Raw genomic sequence first — 20,761 nt, forward strand, 5'->3', positions numbered from 1 at the left:
CCCAAAAGAGACGCATCCTGCTCTACACCATTAACTCACACATCAGTCCTCTGAGACAAGTTACCCAAACACTCAGAGAGAGAGAGAGAGAGAGAGAGAGCGAGCGAGAGAGGGGGAGAGCGGGAGAGAGAGAGAGAGAGAGAGAGAGAGAGAGAGAGAGAGAGAGAGAGAGAGAGAGAGAGAGAGAGAGGAGGGGGGAGAGAGCGAAGGGGAGAGAGAGAGGGGGGGCAGAGACAGGAGGGAATGGGGGAGGGGTAAAGACTGAGGGAGAGGGGGAGGGGAAGGGGGGCCGGCTGTTGCAGAGAAAGATGCTGAGAGAGCGAGAGAGGGAGGGGGAGAGAGAGAGAGAGAGAGAGAAGTTGACCCTTGAGGGTAAAAGGGGGATGGGATGGGGGGTTAGGGAAATTAGCACTGTGGCACCCACGTCTCATGGGGGGGAAGGCCCGATTAGAACGTAGAGAACACCAACAGCCTTACCAAAAAAAAAAAAGAAAACCGTGCTTCAAACAGAGGGAAAAGGCTAATCTCAAAAGGCCAACCCACAGACACAAACATCCCCTCCCCTCCCTGCATACCCATCCACCACCTCCAACTGCAGGACTTTCCCAAGCTACCGCAGCAGCAGCGTCGCGCAGAGGGGAGGGGGAAGGCAGCCATTTTTCCACGGGTCCGGGCCGGGGCTTACCTGTTGAAGAGGCACTTTCTGGGTGGTGGGTGGGGACTGGTGCTGGCCGGCCCACGGTTGGTGGTGAGGGTGCGGGGGCGGGGAGGCCTGGTGGCGCAGGGAGAGCAGGGTCGGCGGGGGCTGCTGCTGCTGCTTCTGGAAGGGCAGCGGGGGCGCGAGCGTGGGGCCCCCGTGCTGAGCCTGCTGGGGCGTCGCCAGCATCACCTGGGGGTCGGCGTGGTTCCCCCCCAGCCCCGCCGCAGGGGCCCTCAGGGGCCCGGCCAGGTCCCTTTGGTTGGGCGACAGCCCCATGTAGCCCTGCGGAGGGGGCTGCTGCTGCTGCGGCGGCGGGGGCTGCTGTTGGGGGGCCAGGCCCCGGGGCCCCATGCCCCTCTGCCCCAGCCCCATGGGCCCTCCCGGCTGGTGGGGCATGCCCCCGTACCCGCCCACCTCCATGCCCATGCCGGGGCCGGCCGGGCGGCCCTGCTGGGGAGGAGGGGTGCCCCCCGTGGTGCTCAGGGCCTTCAGCGGGGACATGGGGGTGGGAGAGCCGTAGGGGGCCTGAGGCGGAGGCTGCTGCTGGGGTTGCTGTTGCTGCTGCTTGGCTGGGGACTGCTGCTGGGAGGGGTGCATAGCTTGGGAGTTGATTTGGTTCACGTGGAGGGGCTGCTGGTGCATCATGCCCTGCGGCCCCGCCTGGGGGAAGCCGGCGGTGGGGTAGCGCGAGACCGGGCCCATGGGGCCCATGCCGGGACCCATCGCCCCGCTGTTCACCAGCCCCTGGCTGAGGCCGCCGTAGGGGGAGTAGGGTGGGTACTGCCCTGAGTTGTTGACGGCGTTAGGAGGGACCGGCGGGTTTCGGGGGTTGTAGCCCATGCTCTGCTGGGGCCTCCCCGCCCCCTGCTGTGGCTGCTGTTGCTGGGCGGGATTTGGGGAGAAGCGGGGGCTGTGCACCACCCCCTCCGGGTGCATGGAGCCTGGGACAGGCCGGTGGTGGAACTGCTGCTGCTGTTGCTGCTGCTGCTGTTGTTGTTGTTGTTGTTGCTGCTGTGGTTGCTGGCGCATGGGTGGTCCCACCATGTTGGGGGTCTGCTGGGGGCCCATGTGGCCCATGAAGTGGTTGCCGGCGGGGCCCCGGCTGGCCTCCTGCGGCGGGACCTGGGAGAACTGGTTCATTCGAGGAGGCGTGGGCGCCTGGTTGTGCGTCTGCATGGAGCTGTAGTCCCCCCGGCCCATGTAGGGGGCCATCTGCTGCATGTGGCCCTGGGGCCCGGAGGGGCCCGACTGCTGCGCCGGGGGGCCCGGTTGCTGGGGCTGCTGCTGCTGCTGCTGCTGGAACGGGGGCCGGACCTGCTCAGGCACCTGCACCGCCCTGGGGCCCCACATGGAGCCCCCGTCCATGAAGGCCTGGCCGTGCCGCTCGGCCGCGATGCCGGGGTACACGCCGTGGGGCCCCGCGCCGTGGGGCACGGGCGGGGGCGGGGTGTGGTACTGCGAGTGGGGGGAGGACATGCCGTTCCCGGGGCCGCTGCCCAGCAGGCGGCCCCCCTGCTGGTCCATCAGGTGCATCTTCTGCTGCTCGTACTGGCCGAAGTGGTCGAAGTGGCTGAGCTTGGGCTGTTGTCCCGGGCCGGCGGGGGCCTGGGACGGGTGGTGGAGGGAGGACGAGAGCGGCCCGTAGCCCTGGTCCAGGGGCATCTGCGGGCCCAGGGCGCTGACCTGGCTCTCCGGGTAGCCGCAGTCCCCCAGACCCTCCAGCCCTTCCGAGAAGAGGTTAGCGTCGTCTCCGAACAGGCTCATCATCCCGGGGTCCGCCATGGCTGCCGAGCGCCAGCCACACGAGAGAGAGAACCCTCCGCTGAGGTGTGTGTCCTCAAAGCCTTTAATCCCTCAACTAATCTCCGGCATGTCACTCCATATTTCCCTAATTCTGTTGGACAACACGGTGTCAGGCAAAGTCAGGCTACAGCACCTGGAGCGAGGGAAGAGGAGGAGGAGGGAGGGAGGGAGGGAGGGGGGAGGGAACAAGAATAAGAACAAGAAATTAGGATTGTGGAAGGTGAGAGCGTCACACAAGCACCTGAATTCAGGTTGAAACCTCAATCATGTTCAAATTTGAACTGGCTGAAGACGGTTTGCAAACACGGTGGGGGTTTTTCTTGCCGTTAACTTAGTTCTACTTTTTTCTTTTCTTTTTTTTTTTTTAACACACCCGCCCCCCCTCGACCCCATCCGCCCAACACCCCCTTTACTTTCCTTTGCTTTCAAACAATAGGTTACTCACAACACATGCAGGCACCAACTCCAAATGAATTCATTCTTTACAATCCCTGGCAATTCATTCTTGGGTGGAAAAGAACAAAGGGGCCCAGAGTGCGGGAGAGGCAGCAGCTGCCACACCAGGCAGGCAGATGTATGAACGCGGGCAGGCGGCCCATCTGCTGAACTTAAGCCCCCAAAATGCTCTAGTTACCAGCAGCCTGTCCTTACCCTGGTCATCCCTGAGCAGCGTAATCAGATGAGCGAGCGGGCGCTATCTGGGTCCCAGATGAAGGCAGATAAAGCCCCGCTGGGGTCTGGGGATTGGGTGGCCCGGGGAACGGCCGGCCGCCAGGGGGGCTGAGGAATGCGCCGCCCTCACAGCACTCGCGTTTCAACTTCTCCTGCAGCCGCGCCCCTCCCCCCCCCCCCCCCGAGCGCCTCCTCCCCCAACCCTAACCCTCCCAACTCTCAACCAACCCCACCCCACCCCCAATTTCCTCTCTCCCTTAAGCCTCCCGACAAGAGAAGGGAAAAACGAATTCAATCAAGGCCTCCATTGGCTCTCTCCACTTGCGCAGGAAAAACTTATTTCCCTTTAAAAATCTAACCGGCCTTTTATTTTATTTTGAACTGCAAAAGAGCCACAGAAAGGGCACCCTCCTGGATTTAGACCTTTTCACCTTTATGTTTACATTAAACCCTAAAGCATGTTTTTATTTCCCCAACAACCACAGACAAAACACTTTCCGAGTGCAAGACACTCAAAGAAAACGGTCTCTCAAAACACTAAATACACAGAAGATAGTTTCAAGTTCACCAGGAGCACGACAAGAAACAAATACAATCAAGAAACAAACATGAACAAAATAAAACCACCACTGCTTTTGGCAGTGTAGACACTGACTGTGATAATATAGGGCTGCAACAGGAGGTGAACTGGAGGTGAATTGGCCGTTATATCATAGCTGTAGCCGCACAAAGCTGCAGGTGTACGTGTGGAAATGGGAAAAGCTCCTGATGAAGTGAAACTTCCTCAGTGCAGGCGAGAGCCCCAGAGCAGCATCTGCAGAAGACATGAGGAGCCCGAGAGTGGCACTGGAGAACGGCGCGCTACCTCTGTGCAGCTGGGCCCCAGCGTTCCCCGGATCACCGCCCCATAAATCACATCTCACCCGCGGATTACCGCTCTAAACTCAAAACAAGCCCGCTTTTAAAAATACTCGCAAGAAATACAGCGCTATTTTGCGGGTGAGGGGGAAGAAAAAAAAAGGAAACCGTTCCGCTAAAAAGGCAGGAACCGCACCTCCTCCCCGGGCTGTCTGGAGGGCTCGCGCTCGGGAGTGACAGATGTGGCTCCGCACCCACCGCCCGGGAGATCTACGCCACGGTTTGCGGGTGTCGGGAGAGAGGGAGTCCAGTCGGCGGGCTCATCCCTCACCCCGAGGCGGGCTGATTAGCGAGTGACGTCGCCGGGCCTCCTCGTGTGAGCGAGAGGGAGCGCGCGCGCCTGCTCCAGCTGGAGTACGTTGCCGGGGCCGCACGGAAAGCGGAACAGCAGGAAAAGCGTTTACGGCTGCTGCTCGGCTGCTGTGGAGCCGGGGCCATTACCGGCCTCCACATGGCCCAACGGCCGGCGCAAGAACACAGCAGCCCTTCCACAAACACTTACCCGGCCACACCGGAATAATTAAGCTCGCCTCCTGTCCGTCCATTTCAACCCTACAGTGGCCGGACTGATTTTTCTATCCACAGGACAACACTGGCGTACCTTTCTTTCCTCCCCACAGACCTCTCCTTACATGTGGCACAACACTGGGAGGGCTTCTTGGACAACAGAAGAGACATTTTAAACCCTACTATAGCCGATGGGGGGGGACTTTTCTAAGCGTGTGGGTTGGGGGGGGGGGGGGGGGGTTGGGGGGTTTACTGGGTTGGGGGAAATTCGGGTAACAAAGGTTCACCGGCAGAGAACAAAGAAAGCAAGGAAAGAAAACAAATCTCTCCCAACCGCCCATCTGGCTGAAAGGACTCCTGTTTGTTAAAAAGTCAAGGAAAACCAAAAACAGTAAATCGCTGGAATTTCCTACAGGCAACATCAACTTCAGCAGGAGAAAGAAGCAAGTTTCCTAGGCCTTTACTTTAATTCTCTAAAACTCCAAATGGAGAAAGTATTCCCTTAGAAGGTGCCTATGAAATACACCAAACTCTGCAAACATTTCAGCCAGGCGTAAAAAAATAAAATAAAAACTTAGCTTCACTTCGATCTCCACTCCAATCTGCTCTGGAACCCTCCCTTCAGCAGCAGCAGATAAACCAACTGGTAATTCCCCCAAGATGATCTTAAAAATAAGCGCAACATCTGCATCAAACACCTGTGTGTATTAATGGCCTCTCTTTGCAGGCCTCATTTATCAATGCGTGTGGAACACCTTCGAATTTGTTCCAACACAGGATTTAGAGCGCTCAACGGCCCGATTCACCCATCGTGCATAATACCCATATCAAGATTTCCAGGGCAGCCTTACACCCCCATTGCCAAAGATGCCCCGCATTTCGGCCATAATTCCCTTTTAAAAGTAGTCACCTTTACCCGCATATTTGGGCAGAATTTTCCCCATGGTATTTCAGTCAATCGGACAGCGACCTGGCGCTCCTGGTAGCGCACTGTTCTTATGTGGCACTCAAATATTCAGGTCAACCTGACCCAATGTGTGCGTTAAAGAAACTGTTAAAGTAAGCTTTCCAAATTTGCTCTGAAAAGACAGTTTACGAATGTTTTTCATTTACTAATCTATCTATATAGCCAGTTATGTTGACAAGTTTGAGAAGCCGAGAAGGATTTGTGGTTCTTTATGGATTAATTTAGCCATCTATAAGCATTAGCACGCAAGCGTAATTTACTACAAATAGAAATGTGTAGAATATACAAACTTAAAGAAACGTGCAGCCATCCACATCTCGGAACCACAGATTGGGTAACCAAAAATGATATTTCCACAAATGAATATAAACATAATTTCAGAAAGATTTATCTTAAACATACTGCAAAAAAAAACAAAACAAAAAAAAACACTTTAAGGTGGTGTATTAAATCTGATATGTCTATCTTCGTGACTAACTTACTTTAACTCACATTTCCTGAACACTCCATCAATAACAGCAGAACTCAGACTGTACCAAAACATCTTCAACTGAATATTCCATTATTCTCCAGAAAATTGGTCTGCACGCAGCATAGGCTAACAGCGCTTCTTGAATGTTTTTTGCGCGCTCATTTCTGGCTGCTGGCTCGAGCCAGTATTGTCCGAAGGCTGAAGTACAGGCAGGTCGATATAGGCCCATTTGCCGGACACTTGATAATTTCCGCCTTATAAATTAAGTCACAATTAATTGGTCAGTGGTTTAAAAGGCTTCTGAAGATTCACATCTCAGGCTGCAGCTGTGTAAAAGAAGTCACAATGCCAAAAATGTCGACGGCGATTTACATTGCAACCATATGTTCAGATTTCTCAGTCTTATGGACAGCGGTAAAGCAACACTGAAGGCGATTCAGAAAGTATATAACTTTGATAATTCTGCCCTTTACTTTTGCAATTTTCTGAGGTTGTGAGAAAACTGGTGCTGCTGGCCAAAATGAAAGTCTGGCTTGGAACTTCCAGGTACCCGCCATATTGTCCTTTTTAGTAAACAATCCAAGAGTAATGTCATTGCAAGGATAACAATACGAAAATGTGAATGCATATCACAGTAGAAATTAAATGCATGAACACATTGATAAATATTGGTATAACTTTATATAAATGTGTCTAGAAATAGTCAAATAGACAAATTTACTGACTCCTGCTATACATCTGTTTCATGGTCTTATTTCTGTTTTAGGTTACAACAGCTTCACTTCAAATGCTTTCTCTAGTACTAGTACAAGTACAATCTGCTTTTTAGCCTTGATGTCCTCATGTCAAATTTGAGTTTGGCCTTAGCATCTTACGATTTGTCCTTGGTACCTCGTGAAATTTCACCTTCGCCGAGGCCAAAATGCCCATGCCCGAAAAATGCCAATTCTGAGGCGGGCCACATGCAGTTCTCTCGCATCCATGTCCGCAGATCACAGGCTTGCCTGCCATTTTACATACTGACACACCCTCATTAGCACAGAATTTTACATCACCAGGCATGTGTCATAGGGATGAGGAAATTTAGGCACGTAAAAAAAAGAAAAAAAAGGATAATATCAAAAATGTCTCTGTACTGCCACTTGCCACAGCACTCGAGGGGCAGGGCAGCAAATCACAGCAGAGACTCTCTCCTCCTCAGTCCCCAATAACATCATACCGCAGGCCGTGTGACTCTTGTAATCCAGGAAAGATTGCTTTGCAAAACATGACCAATTTTATGTGGCTTAGATCTGAACCCTAGACGACAGAAATAATTTGTAGTGATTTGCAGTATAAATAATCACATCGTTAGGAGCAACAGGCCACACAATAAAACCATCGATTTTGTACAACCACAATCATTTCGATTGAGGAACGACCTGAATTTTGCATTGCAATCTGGAATATGTGATGCCAAAGAATGAGAGAAACTAGATTGCATGTCTCAGGGATATTTTATATTCTGTCATTTCAAATGGATTAAGGAAAATGAAACTCATACACAGGACAAAAGATTCTCTATGTTTTTGTCTACCAGCATAAATGCATAAAATTACAGTTAAAGTGCCTCCCTTGACCAGTGAGAGCAGACTTTACCAGTCAACCGCAAGCTATTCTGGAAAAATTTAAGCAACATTTCAAGATTTGACATTTGCTGTGTGTAAGGTTTTGTCCAGTTTAGGGCCTGAATATAATGAACACTGTCCGGCAAGCAGACATTTATTATTTTCAACACCTAAACTGGAACATTCATCCTTACTACACAGAAATCATTCAAAGAAATGTTCCAACACACCATCTGAATAGTGCATGAAGGTAAGACCATTTCTGGAGAAAGGTGTCCCAGATAAATTAAATATCAAAACATAGAACTGTTCTAACATTAAATACATCACTTGAGCAATCAAAGAGATGTAACCCTGATGAACCCCCAAGCAAGATGCTACTTCCCAACCACATATTTTATGAGACTAATATAAAAGCATAAGCATGACATAAGTATGCAGCCTTGAAAAACCATCCAGCATCGAAATAACCAACATCAGTCCTCTGGCAAGTGGTGGTCAGCCATTTTGCTTAAGCACTGTGACATCACTCAGACTCCTGACAGGATTGGACGGGGAGCCAGCGGCTGGTATCCTCCCTGAGGATGACAGGCAATGGAAGGAGCAACCGGCAGCTTTTCGGTTTGTCACTCTCCTTTTCCCCCATTCCACAGCGTTCCCCAAGAGCGGGAAGTGGCCTTAATGGGAGTGTGCAGAGCCGGCCCGTTGTACACAATTACATGGGGTGAGGAACACAGCTGTAGTAAAATGCATTTTTGTGAAGCCTGCTTGCTGCTGGGGAAATTTGTTCGGGCTAAAGCCAGAGTGCCTCGGTGCTAAATGATTTGGAAACAGTCAAATTGGAGTGGAAAGTGCATCAGGAAAAACAAGTGTTAAGAAGTGCAGGTAACAGCCCATGACTACACATGTACTGTTTGCCAATGAATGGGCCCAGGCAATGTTGTGTGGCCACAGCAGTCAAGTGCAATTCCTGCGGTACTCCTAAACACACCGCAAAGCCACACAATCCAGTCCTATAGTTTCCTAAGAATGTGACATTTAGCAATTTGTTGCAGCTACATTGCCAGGAAGCATCTTGAGACCAAATTCACACACAAACACACACAATCATATTCACTGTAAACCATTACAGCACTTTTCAGTCTGTAAGCTACCTTCAGCCTTTAAACTGCAAGTGGTAGATACCCATGGATTACCAGCAAAATCCACTGTAAGCAGTTGTATTGCTGGAAGAGGATCAAAACATGGCAGTCAGACATCCCCCAAGTGTTCTCAGCACGTGGATACACAACACTCAAGACTACAAATGAGGGAATCAGAGGGCATTGCACTCGTATAAAATGTACTGGGTGAAAGAAAGGAGCAGTTAATGATACAAGCCATGTCAGAAAATTCAGTAAAACAAGAATTTTTTACACATAGGAGGAAAGTGCTGAATATGACCCTACTCCAACAAATATTTTTCACACCGACTTGTGGGTACGACAGAGCAGAGATACCCTTGCTATCCCCTTTCATAGCTGATTTGATTTAATGTAGCTTGAATGAAGCTGAGATTTTGGCATGAGAAAAGTACAGCTATACAGTACGTCTTTGGGGGGCATGGTGCCTAGGGAAAATGAACACCACCAACACCTGGCCTGGCATCAATAAAGGCGGCTAAATACAGTGCCGCTATAGTATCAGTCAAATGTGTGAGAAGCACAGGGTGAAAAATGCTCTAATTTGAAGTTTACAACTGCTGTGTAAATACTATATGGACCTATAGGTCTTACAGCACAAGCAATGTCAGGAATGAGAAGAAACCAAGTCGAGGCCTGTGATTAAGACTGATTAAGTGTTTTCACATGAAAAAATAAAACTGACCTATTTTGGTCAATAAATGGTGTCCTCCCAATACATAGCATTATGAAGGCATACATCATGCAACAAAACGGTAACACAGTAGCTAGCTAGCTAATGGGCAACTCTCCAAATAAATTCAAAGAACAAGCTAATGCTAACAACATACCTCCACAAAAATAGTGCCTCCCTTCCCCATATCAGAACTGGACATAAAACTGTCCCCAACAGAGGGGACCAAAAAAAAAACCCTTTTTAACATTTGATTATTTTAATCAAACTGAATTAATACTGAACCCGCTTGAAATTATCCACACCTCAAAAAACAGATTGTGACCAATCGCACTAAAACTGCTACATTCTCACATCCATTCAAATCAAACAGGTGTCAAATTAGCCCTGGCACACCTTAATCTGAAAAACAAGAACTTTAAAGCGGAAATATGCCACCATACTGTGATTCTGACTGATGTGATTTTGCATTAGCACAGACTCCAGGGTCAACACGTCTGCAGCAGCCTAGCCTAAAGAGCTGACCAAAAGCTCCATTTGACTTCATTTCCCTTTTGGCCGTTCTTAACCAAAATATCTACCAGTCATATACCAAGTGGCGCTGATGTAGTAAGCCATCAAATATTGAAAATAAAAACGGCCAAATAGCATGATTTACCATTTTCGAATGAACATTACTTTTAGTTTATGAAATTGTCAGTGTACAATGGCCTCCCCTTGCTTTAATGTGAAAGATATGAGGCGCCAAAATCGACACAAACCCCAATTTCCACTGGCCAGTGACTTCTTGGGCACCACCCCTCAACAAGCTCTAGCTGTTGAATGAGGTGCGCTTTTCTACAGTTGGGAACCACTGCACTGCAACAATAATGAGCTGCTGGCTAAGCAAACATGAATACTGTACCATAAAAAAAAAAATAAGGAAAAAAAAGCTGACGCATCCATCATGAATATGCAAATCGACGCATTTACAGCATCAACGTAATCGATGAGGTGAACAAATCGCAGCAGCCCTAGAAACAATGAGCACCACTACGCCACCACTAAGCATAAAAAAAATGCATTTCGAAGATCCCGACTGGTCTTCTGTCCAGAATAATTTCGGACACGGTGTTCTGTAAACTTCAGCACATTACCTTGGCAGATTATCTCCAAGGCCGGTTTACCGAACGCGTATTTAAATGAGAAAACTGACGTCACCGGATGACGCTGCTGGTCAGTACTGCGGTGTGTCACGTCCCAAGGTCCCAGCTGGCTGCGGGGTGGACAGAAGGCCCTGGCAGAGCCTCCAGAAGAGGAACCTGCAGCTCATACATGAGGCTTCGCCCCGGCGTGTGGAGCTCTCCTCCATCTCCCCTGGAATCATCTCACAAAGCAAGCATTCTCCACATGCATACCAACAATAAACGCTTTGTGTGCCGGGGCTAGTGACTGGGGTGAACACACTGCATGGCTGAGGACAAACTAGCAGGAAAATAATGGAGAGCGAGGGGGAGAGAGAGAGAGAGAGAGAGAGGATGCAAGGAGAGGAGGGGGGAGGGGGGACAAGGAAGGAGGAAGGTTATATTATTCCTATCAACCATCAAGTGATCTCCTGGCAATTACATTTTCTACAAAGCAGACTAAACCACTGGAGGATCTAAGAGGTGGGGCCCAAAAGGCAGCATGCTGAGACACTAGAGGAGGAGGGGGGGGAGGGAGAGAACAGAGCTCATCTCTCGCTAACACCACCGGGCTTTTTTTTAACGCACGAGCTGTGGTTGTCACTGATTAACCAATGTTGCAGCTCTTTTTGTCTCACACCTAAAAGGAGCTTTAAAACACTATAAATAGGGAGAAAGATCTATAAGCATCCGTGGGATTTTTTCTCCTCTTTTTTCTTTTTTTTCCTTGTGTGTGAGCTGACTACAGGACTGCATCCTGCCCACTCTCCCACAGAGGGGCCCCTCTTCAAACAGGCTCCTCTTATGCACACCACCAGCATTCCTTCTCCTCCTCAGCCTCCGACTGCAGCTGAAAATCATTTATATCCGCTCCTCTCTTCGCCAGCGCAGCATATGCGATTGGGGGGGCAACTTATCCATCATGAATAAACTTGAGCACAAAGACAGACCGGGTGTCACAGGATACAGCGGGGCAGAGGTCGCAGCGGCGGAGCGACGGGGTTTGCACAGGCCTGCGATTGTTCCGTGCGTGGACGGCCACCACCTTTCCATATAAAATGCAATAAATAATAAATAAATAAAAATTGTAAGTATGGTAGGAGTGAGGGTTAAGGGAAAAAAAATCACCAGAAAAGAGGATCCGTTTACACACTTGGTGAGCGCTGGTCTCCCATTATATGAAAATCTCCACACTCCACACCACTTCCATCGAGGGGGGGGTGAGAGGCTGTGAAGCCCGGCTGGGCCACGGGCACCTGTCCGCCCAGCAGCTGGGCCAGACAGGCCAGGACCCTCCAGGAGCCTCCGCACTTCCGGAGGGAAGCCGCCAGGGCCCCAACGCAATGCCGGCGCAGGCCCAAAATAAACCTCCACACGTTGGGCCGTAACCCTGACACGGGGCCGTTAAAAAAAAGGCGCAGCTTATCCCGAACAGTCCGTCACCACCGCCAATCCCTTCATCGATCCTTTCCCTATTATCAAACCATATTACACAGCGGGAGCTCTGCTTTTCTCTTTATTCTCCATTTAAATAGCCATTTCTGATGATGAAACCGTACGTTTGGCATCAAACTGAGACTGGGGTGTGAAAACAAACCGGTAAGAGACGAACCTTTGCGATGAACGTGCAGCATGGCCCAGAAGCCTTTCCCCTGACAATTTCATCCTTTAGCACTGAATAATTAAACAAGCAGCAGCAGGTAAATATTAACACAACAGATTGGTGAAAGCAAAGAGCATGCTGAGACCAGAAGCTTGCCTGGGTATTTTTAAACCAGACAACTGGTAAAAATCTGGTAGCATTTCTTTTTGACCACTGCGACGGCGCACTGCGTGTGACAGTGACCTTTTCAATATGCGCTACTAAAAAGCAGCGACTCATTTACAGAAGGCATCCATTAATGACGGCAAAAAAAAGGGAAAATAAATAAAATGGAAAGTTCAATCGAGCTGCTTACCAAGACACCCATCAGCAGATAACCACCCCTTATTTACATGGAGCAGAAAGAGCAGGCTCAAGCCCTCACCAGCGCTCCATTTACTTTAAGGTAGAGCCAATAGACAATGCTCAACTCCTGCCCATTTTTAAATCCACAGTTAAATATGCAAAGGAAAAAAAAAAAGACAAGTACCTGGCTTTGGATTTGATATAATTACACCAGGCATAGCATGTCTTTTCTTTCTAGAATGGTTTTCCATTAGCCCTTCATTGTATGAAGGAGAGGGAGGGGAAGGTGAAAAAAAAAAAAAAAAAAAAAAGGGAAAAAAAAAAGCCTGCTTGTTTTGCTGCACAACAGGCCACTGCAGCCCTGCTGCTAACCATGGCTGTGGAGGGGGGAGGGGGGGACAGCACCGTGCTCAGCTCAACCGAAAGAGCATTTCTGGGAGGCCCCCCAAAAAAAAAAAAAAAAAAAGAAGAAAATTAATTTTTAAGAAAGAAAAGGCAGAAGAACCAGTGTCCACTCGGAGCGATGTCGAGACGACTGTGATTCACTTCCAGAAAGTGACGGTTGGGGAGGGAGGTATGAAAAGAAATGGCGGGGGGGGGGGGGTCATTAGAACCACCCTGGGGTAACAAGGCCGGTATGCATGCACATCGCATTTCCACTCAAGCCACAGAGCCACATACGCTGAATTTATCTAAGATCTTTGTTCAAAAGTAGGGCAACGGATCTCGTCTTTTCTACCTACGTTCAAATTTTACTATTCTCGTTAATGTCATCCTTTCCAAGTAAAACGGAGGATTCACCCCCCTCCCCCCCCCCCCCCCTTCCCCCTTCCCCCTTCCCCCTTCCCCCTTCCCCCTCTTAATCAGCAAGCTGTGTTTAAGGCCAAGTTGTGAGAGTGTATTTTTATTAGTCAAGAAGCAAAGCAATTTCTGCTTTGGCCATAGGCTCACTTCACACAATCTCCAGTTTGACCACTCCTACTCTCGTTCAATCCCAGCCGGTTCCACTGGCACAAACACAATTTTAGACTCCAATGCCATGTCCAAATCAGCACACCTACCTACTATAGAGGATACAAGCGATACCCAACCTGTATTCGACTTGCATACTCAATGGTAGGCAAGTACGGCGATTCGGACAAGGCCCAGTTATCTCAATACAGTGTGGGCATGGGTACGACACGCCGATCCTACTCCGAAGCCATTGTCGCAGCACAACATAGTACACACTAAAGAGGGAACTGTGGGTGAGCAGCCAGCCTGAAGGGGGATGTTCTCTGACCTCAGTTCTCCCATGGGAGGAGTCCGAGCGTCTTCCTCCAGCCAGTGTGCCAGGCGAACACGGAGACAACGGCCTACTCAGCCTCACCCCCTTCCAGCACTGGAGAAATCAACCTCCAACCTCATAAACCAGGGGCAGACTGAGCAGTTCACATCTCACCATTTCTCATTAGGGCCCGATAGCATGCCAATAAATATCCAGAAAACATATCACCAAGAAATATACACATTTGCGAACGAGCAAAGAAAAACGCACGCTCCAACAAGAGAATACAGATGCACTGCACTACATCACACAGGTATAAAGACTCGCAATATAAATGTCCCTTCAAAGTTACCTGAATATAGTTCCTGTTTAACTTCCAGTTCCCATATTTCTGTAATAAAACTTTTTTAGTAACACTTTCGTGGAAAAAGATGGAGGAGGCATCTTTTTGATTTCTGGTTTGACACAACGGACAGATTCTACTCAGACACAGTTGCAACAGAATGAGCAACAAAAAAAATAATAATAATTGGCAGAGTAAGGCTGCACATGAACAGCAGAACAACCTATTCAGGATGAGCGATCCTACATCTAAACCTGTTCAAAAACATTGCTCCACCCCTTCCCTACAGTATATTTAAAACTGCCACAACAGATTCATGTTACCCCTCCATTTTGAGGATTATTTGTCCAACCTGTTGATTCCAGCAGTGTTTTCTTGGAAAAGTATACAAGTACTATCATGTACTGAAGACAAACACAGTGGTCAGACACAGAGCCATAAATGTAACCTTTGATTCAAGCTAACAATTAAATGTTGGCACCTTTTGCTCGTTTCTCAACACCACCTATCATTTGATTCATAAGGACTGCTAGCAGCATTTATTTTAAGTGTGATAACCAAGAACCCTAAACAGGCACATACAATTATTGTTGAGCTCAGAATAAATATCAAATACTGTTGCTGATTAAAAACTATCTGAAAACTCAAATTTCAGTTCATACCCCACGATTGTCAAACGTGTGTGGCAGTAAAGGGTTTGCCATTGTGGCTAGTCTGCACCTCCAGAACAATTCATGAAATGGAGCATTCTGACCATAGCTGTAGTAGACTGCGCTGAGTGGGTCTATGACCTGGTTGATACATAGGCTATACCTGCCTTGGCACTGATATTTGCCAGCAGACTTTCACTGACCATTCAGGAGATAATGACCCAGGAATTATCACATTCCAAATAAACCAAACACGACCACATTCTGTGGCGTTAACATTTAAAATCAAGCAAACTGATCAAGCCAGGCCCAAATCTGTGTAGGCTGTTCCAAGACTGGGGATGGCAACATTAAAATTATATATTTGTATTATTATTATGGTTAGAACTTCTGAGGGCATTTGATACAACTGGGGACGACAAATCTTACTAGTTAACCAACTAGGCATAGCCTACAAGTTTCAGGTAAGACCAAAGGGACCACAGCAACTCCAAATGAGCTCTGTCAAAAAGGTGGAAGAAAGAAAACATGCAATTTTCCCCAAACTAGCCAGTTTACCACACCTGTTTCAAATAAATAATGCACCTGTAGAAACAAATTATTTGCGCTCATTTTTAGTCAAGTAAAAGTTTGGTTGCTTGTTTGTTTTTGGCCTTTGCATTTTGATGCTTTAGTTGCACTGGCGGAAAAAAGGCTCAACTAAGCTTATTTTACCCCACTGCCCAGCTTTGCCCAAGCACAAGCAAGGCTTAAACGAAAGTTTGACAAATGAAGTATGGCTGGCCAGGTTGACAAATCCTGAATCATGTCCACTGACCAAGCTCCCCAAGGTTGTGAACCTTGCATTTAGCAGTTTGGGATTGCATTTGTGACGCCCACCTCCCCTTCCTCTGAGCTCCAACAGTGGATAAGGAGCTAGTGAGGGCAAACAAGTGATGACTGAACTTCTGAAAGACTCATTTCTCCAGACAAAATACTACTGATACTTTTGCTAAGGGGCATTGGTGCTCATTTAGAGACTTGTTCGTGTGAATGGGCCCCCTCTTCTTTCATCCAAACTGATGTTTCCCAACTGAATAGACAGTGCGAGCCATTACACAGCTTCAGCTGCTGGAGCATCAGTCTCTGTTCATTCAATTTCTTTAAGCACTGGGGCACAAATGGAAGTGAGAGGCAAGTTTTATTGGCTACCATAAACAATTTAAATGTGTCCTGGTAATGTTGACAATAAGGAATGTGGCACCCTGTGCATTACCAGAAGGAGAAGCGAAGGCTGCTGAACGTGGACAGACACACGAGGAACAAGGATTTCACAGTGAAGCATCTTTCACTCGGTAGAATGTGAGATTTAAGCATGGAGTGGGACTTCAATCACACCTCGTTCAGGAGCAGTGAACTAGAAAATAAGGGACTCTCAAACGCCTTGGAAGTCAACAGTAGTGTTTTAATATGCAGTTTAGTCCTACTACTCATCTAAAGGCTGATCAGCACCAAAGATTCACTCTTGTTTTAAGCCCACTGTGGCAGAGCTGAATGCACCACCAAGACAGACGTTACTTACCGCCAATACACCTAGACTGCTCATTCTGATGCAAAAGTAAACGCCAAATGCGTCAATAAAACTACAAAAGCTGACAGCAGGACAGACTTGGTGGAAGGCCTTTTGTCTGAAATTTTACTTGCCGCATTTCATTTCAGGGTTGAACCATCTCATTCAAAAACAAAGCCCTAAAAAGATTCCATACCATATTACCAACACAATACGCTAGCTAACTACAAGATAACATAACAGCCTTCTTTCCAGAAGAAAATCCACAACTAAGTGGGTTCAAGATTGGGTTGCTTATTTTCGCTCCACAGCAACAGGTAATTTCACAGAGTTTAGAATAAAGAGCTGGCTTTCAACACAGCCGCGGGTTTCTTCAGCCAGGCTCTGCTGCCACTACATGCGTTTTCCCCTTTAGACGCAATCGCCCATCTTGGTATGATTTCTGTCATGTTGCCTGGCGATTTCTACCTGAACAGAATACAAATCCATCAACAGCCTTGTAGGCCAACCCACAGACCAAACCTCACTCCTCAGTGACGATCACACACCGACGTGTGCCTGTGTGTGTGCACGTGTGTTTAAGCAATGCATTAGTGTTGTTCTTTGTTGAAATCGAATAGTCTACGATAATCCAAACGGGGGAAAATGAAGGGGTAGTGTGAGTTTTTGGGGGGTTTACACAAATTCATTTTTGTAGGTGCAAATGTCTTTTTTTTTTTTTTTGCATCTATACATTTTGATCTACCCCCCACATTTCTGTTCCTATCCCAGCCATAATCTTTTGCACTTATAATTGAGAGTCCTTAAAAAGATTATATTTAGAAAGATGTCGCTAAAGGAATGTCACAATGATGTTGCTTAGTTTTTCAGTTGCAATGTAACCACAAAACAGTGTTAAAAACGCATCTCACGGACTGACAAAACAGCCTAAGATCCCAATTGAACGTGGCCTTCCCATCAGCTCCACCAGTTTAAAAGAGTAGATGACAGAGGAGGTTGTGCCGTGCTGCCAAGCTCGGGTCTCGGGCACACACTAGCTTTGCATGACACACAATGCCAGGGCAGCAGGCATCAAAATCCATTAAAAACAGGGAATCAAAAGGATAAATGATTCTCAAGATGACAACTGCTGTTTTGTGTGACAGACCTCATGCGCTCTTGTACTCACAAATAGATTCTGAAAGACTATTACAATTTCAACACCTTCAAAATACCTATTTTTTTTATTTTGGAGGTTTTTTGTCATTTCATACCAGTTAGGCTGACATTTCATTTCAATGAGCTGCAGTCTTCTCATTCAATTCTGAAATGTGAAGCCACTATCTTTGGATGATTATATCAATGATTAAAAATAAATTAATAAATTAAAAAAGCCTCCACATATTCAAAATCAAATAAACCATACACTTTCAATATACAGGCAGGCATGCAGAGTAATCACGTTTCAAACATTTCTATATTAGGAACAGCACTGGGTAAGTCCCCACCCACCCCACATAGTTTAGAGTAAAGAAAATTTGGTGTGACTTAAACACAGTAAACAGCTCAAATGTACGCAGATGGGTTACTTGAAATAAAATTCCCAATTAGAGAAACAGAAACTCTGATATGCAGCATTATTTAGCAAGAAAATAACCTTCATGCAGATGTTGCCCCACAATGAATGAGGACGGGGTGGAGCGTTCTTGATGATGTCACTAAACACTCAAACTCCTCCAGGTAAATTTAAGGTTACAAGTTTCACATCAACTGAACAAGTAATAATGGCTACATAAAGAAATTAGCATCTCTCCTGCTAGTGCATGCGATTTTAAAGTAATCTCAGTCAAAAATGAAAAAAGATTATGGATTTCCTTAGACCAGATCATCTAAAAAAGGGAGCTAATAGGGAACTTGTATGGTGTATGGCTCACCAGTATTTTCTGATAAATACCTTCACTTAGACCTGTTATACACAGGGGAATCTGGGTCAGTTCATTTGTAATGAACTGTTTTACTGGTTATATAATGTGCACCTATCAACAGCCACAAAACCACACCCAAGTTGGTAACAAAGCCATACTTAATGCATTGAGAATTTAAGGACATTTGAAGGAGAACTTGCTTACTACTTAAAGCTTTCTGTGTGAGCTTAACTGTAATGCAACACACACACCAATATGTTTCACATATGTCATTCAAACCATCTTATCACCTTCTGATGCACCACTTGGGTGCTAAACGGAGTGTGAAAAAATTAGTTTCACATGGTCTAAACACTGATTTTTATGCCACTGAAATCATAATTGCAAAAGTCCAAATGCACAGGTATGCTTCGAAGATCCATGCCACTCCAGGGAGCTTATGAACACGGCGCAGAGAAAACTAACACAAGAGGGGAAAAGGAGCTAAAATCTTGAAATTTGACTTTCTATTCATGCCCTCTGTACATTCTCTCTTGTGCCGGAAAGCCCTACAGTTTAATTACAATTACAAATTACAGTGCTATTACAAATATCCTCGCCAAACTTAAAACAATCCACATGACATTTGCAGTCCTCACATTTTCACAAACTCCCAGAAACGCATCCTTTCCAATACCAATAAAAAAAAATTCGGGGGAAAGGACATCCTAAAAACCAAGATAAAACATCTGAAGATTATTGACCTAAATAGTACATGTTTTGTCTCTACTAATGAACCTTTTTATTATGGAAAATGTTAGCGGCTCTTGACTGGCAAGAACTTTTTCTCGCAACAGCCTGCCATGTTATGATTCGACATGTCAAGGCCTGACACCATTACACACCAACTACCGCGAACGTGGAATCCTCACCGCAGCAAAGAATTCTACTTTGTACAAGTACTAGACTTTGAAGAATAAAAATACCGTCAAAGGGCAAAAATATATGAGCAGAGTTGTTTCGTAAAGCCGTGCTCACTGTTCTTTAATTTGCCTGTAAACTGCAATTATGGTCCACAAAGTAAAACTTGATGTGAAAACTTTTGCAGAAGAACCAGTACTAATTTGCTCATACTTTTTGAAGCCTTTGTTAACGTTATGGAAATAATTCAACTTCAAAATACCCCAGGTGTTTTAGTAAGCACGTGGACGATAGTAATAAGAGAACGACCACGGTACAAACACCTTTGCTCGGTCTTCATCGCCGACAGCCTCTTCATTACCACCTTTGTTCACTGAGTGGCCTGACTCAAATTAAAGCTGCCATCTTAGGTTAAGACTTGAAAGCATTCCCTTTGTGCATCAGAGGAAGACGAAAACAGTGACCCACACTCGTGGGGATGCTCGGCGATAGGAATCCCTAACTGCGTGATGCTAATCGTAATAAACAAGCAAATTTGATATTGTTAACCTCGATTTCCCACATTAATATAATAATTAATATTGCTTATATCCAATGTTAACGAAGTTGTTCAAAAGAAATGCGAACGCAATAGACACAAAAAGTGGCATGTTAGCTAGCTCGCTACTATTAGCGAGCTGGCTAACTCGCTCGCTTCTTTAACCCTTTGAATCTCTTGACGGTAGAGTAGCCTATATGGTAGGAAAGATGGAACGAGTGCGATCGGCTTTTATAAAAGTAATAAATACTTTCTCAAATGGCACATTTACCAAGAAAAAAATGAAACTGGAAACGCATATCGCCATACTGCATGCACTTAAAACTTCGAATTAACTTTAAAATATGGAAATAAAGCAGAAATGTACTTCGCAATGTACACGTGCAGATACGAATCAAGAGTGAAATGTGGTAAAATAACAACTATAAGTAAGCTAGAATAATGTTTTGGAACCACTGCTCGTTAGCTCGATCATTCGCACCAAACCACACAGGACAGGTCCCGTCTATTGTTTAACAAATTGTTAGCTTGCCTGCTACCAAACCACGCTAGCTTGCCATGTTACGAGCGTCTAGCTATTTCCAACTAGTAAAAGAAAGATAAATAAAAAGTAACTGCAATGTGTTGTGTACAGTTTAATACATCAATCTACCTGACTTCGGACATCGAACCAACGCCGGACTTTTGTTCTTGCCTTGTTGAGCGTGTATTCTCTGGTCTAATCCCATCAGGATAAACGAATGTAATTTAATGATGGCTGCTCATTGCCCGCAGCTCTCATTCCAGTTCCAATCCCCATAGCCACCTCTCACTGACCGCCTCGCTACTCCAACACACAACTAATTACCGCCGCGCACGTTTAGAGCGGAAACGTACTTCTCCCTTTCCCAGGATATTCCCAAAAGGACAGAACGACGTTATTATTTGAACTGCCTTCATCACTAAAGTAAGGCAAGATAGTAAACTAAACCCTTTACATGTCCAAATTAATTTAAAAGA

The 20,761-nt window shown here is 46.7% G+C and overlaps 1 protein-coding gene across 2 annotated transcripts in view; it reads right to left on the reverse strand.

Annotated features, from left to right (window-relative positions):
• Nucleotides 1-20,761, reverse strand: part of chd7 (chromodomain helicase DNA binding protein 7) — a 74,037-nt gene that overhangs the window by 51,964 nt on the left and 1,312 nt on the right. Inside the window, exon 2 of one of the 2 annotated variants that reach the window (XM_061238107.1) lies at nucleotides 686-2,636. The exons of the other annotated variant lie outside the window; for it this stretch is intronic. Coding sequence (XP_061094091.1) covers nucleotides 686-2,482 — 1,797 coding nt within the window. The 5' untranslated portion in view covers nucleotides 2,483-2,636. The remainder of the gene's footprint in view (nucleotides 1-685; nucleotides 2,637-20,761) is intronic. 2 annotated transcript variants of the gene reach the window in all.

Source organism: Conger conger, chromosome 4, assembly GCF_963514075.1.
Source record: "Conger conger chromosome 4, fConCon1.1, whole genome shotgun sequence".
Lineage (NCBI taxonomy): Eukaryota > Metazoa > Chordata > Actinopteri > Anguilliformes > Congridae > Conger > Conger conger.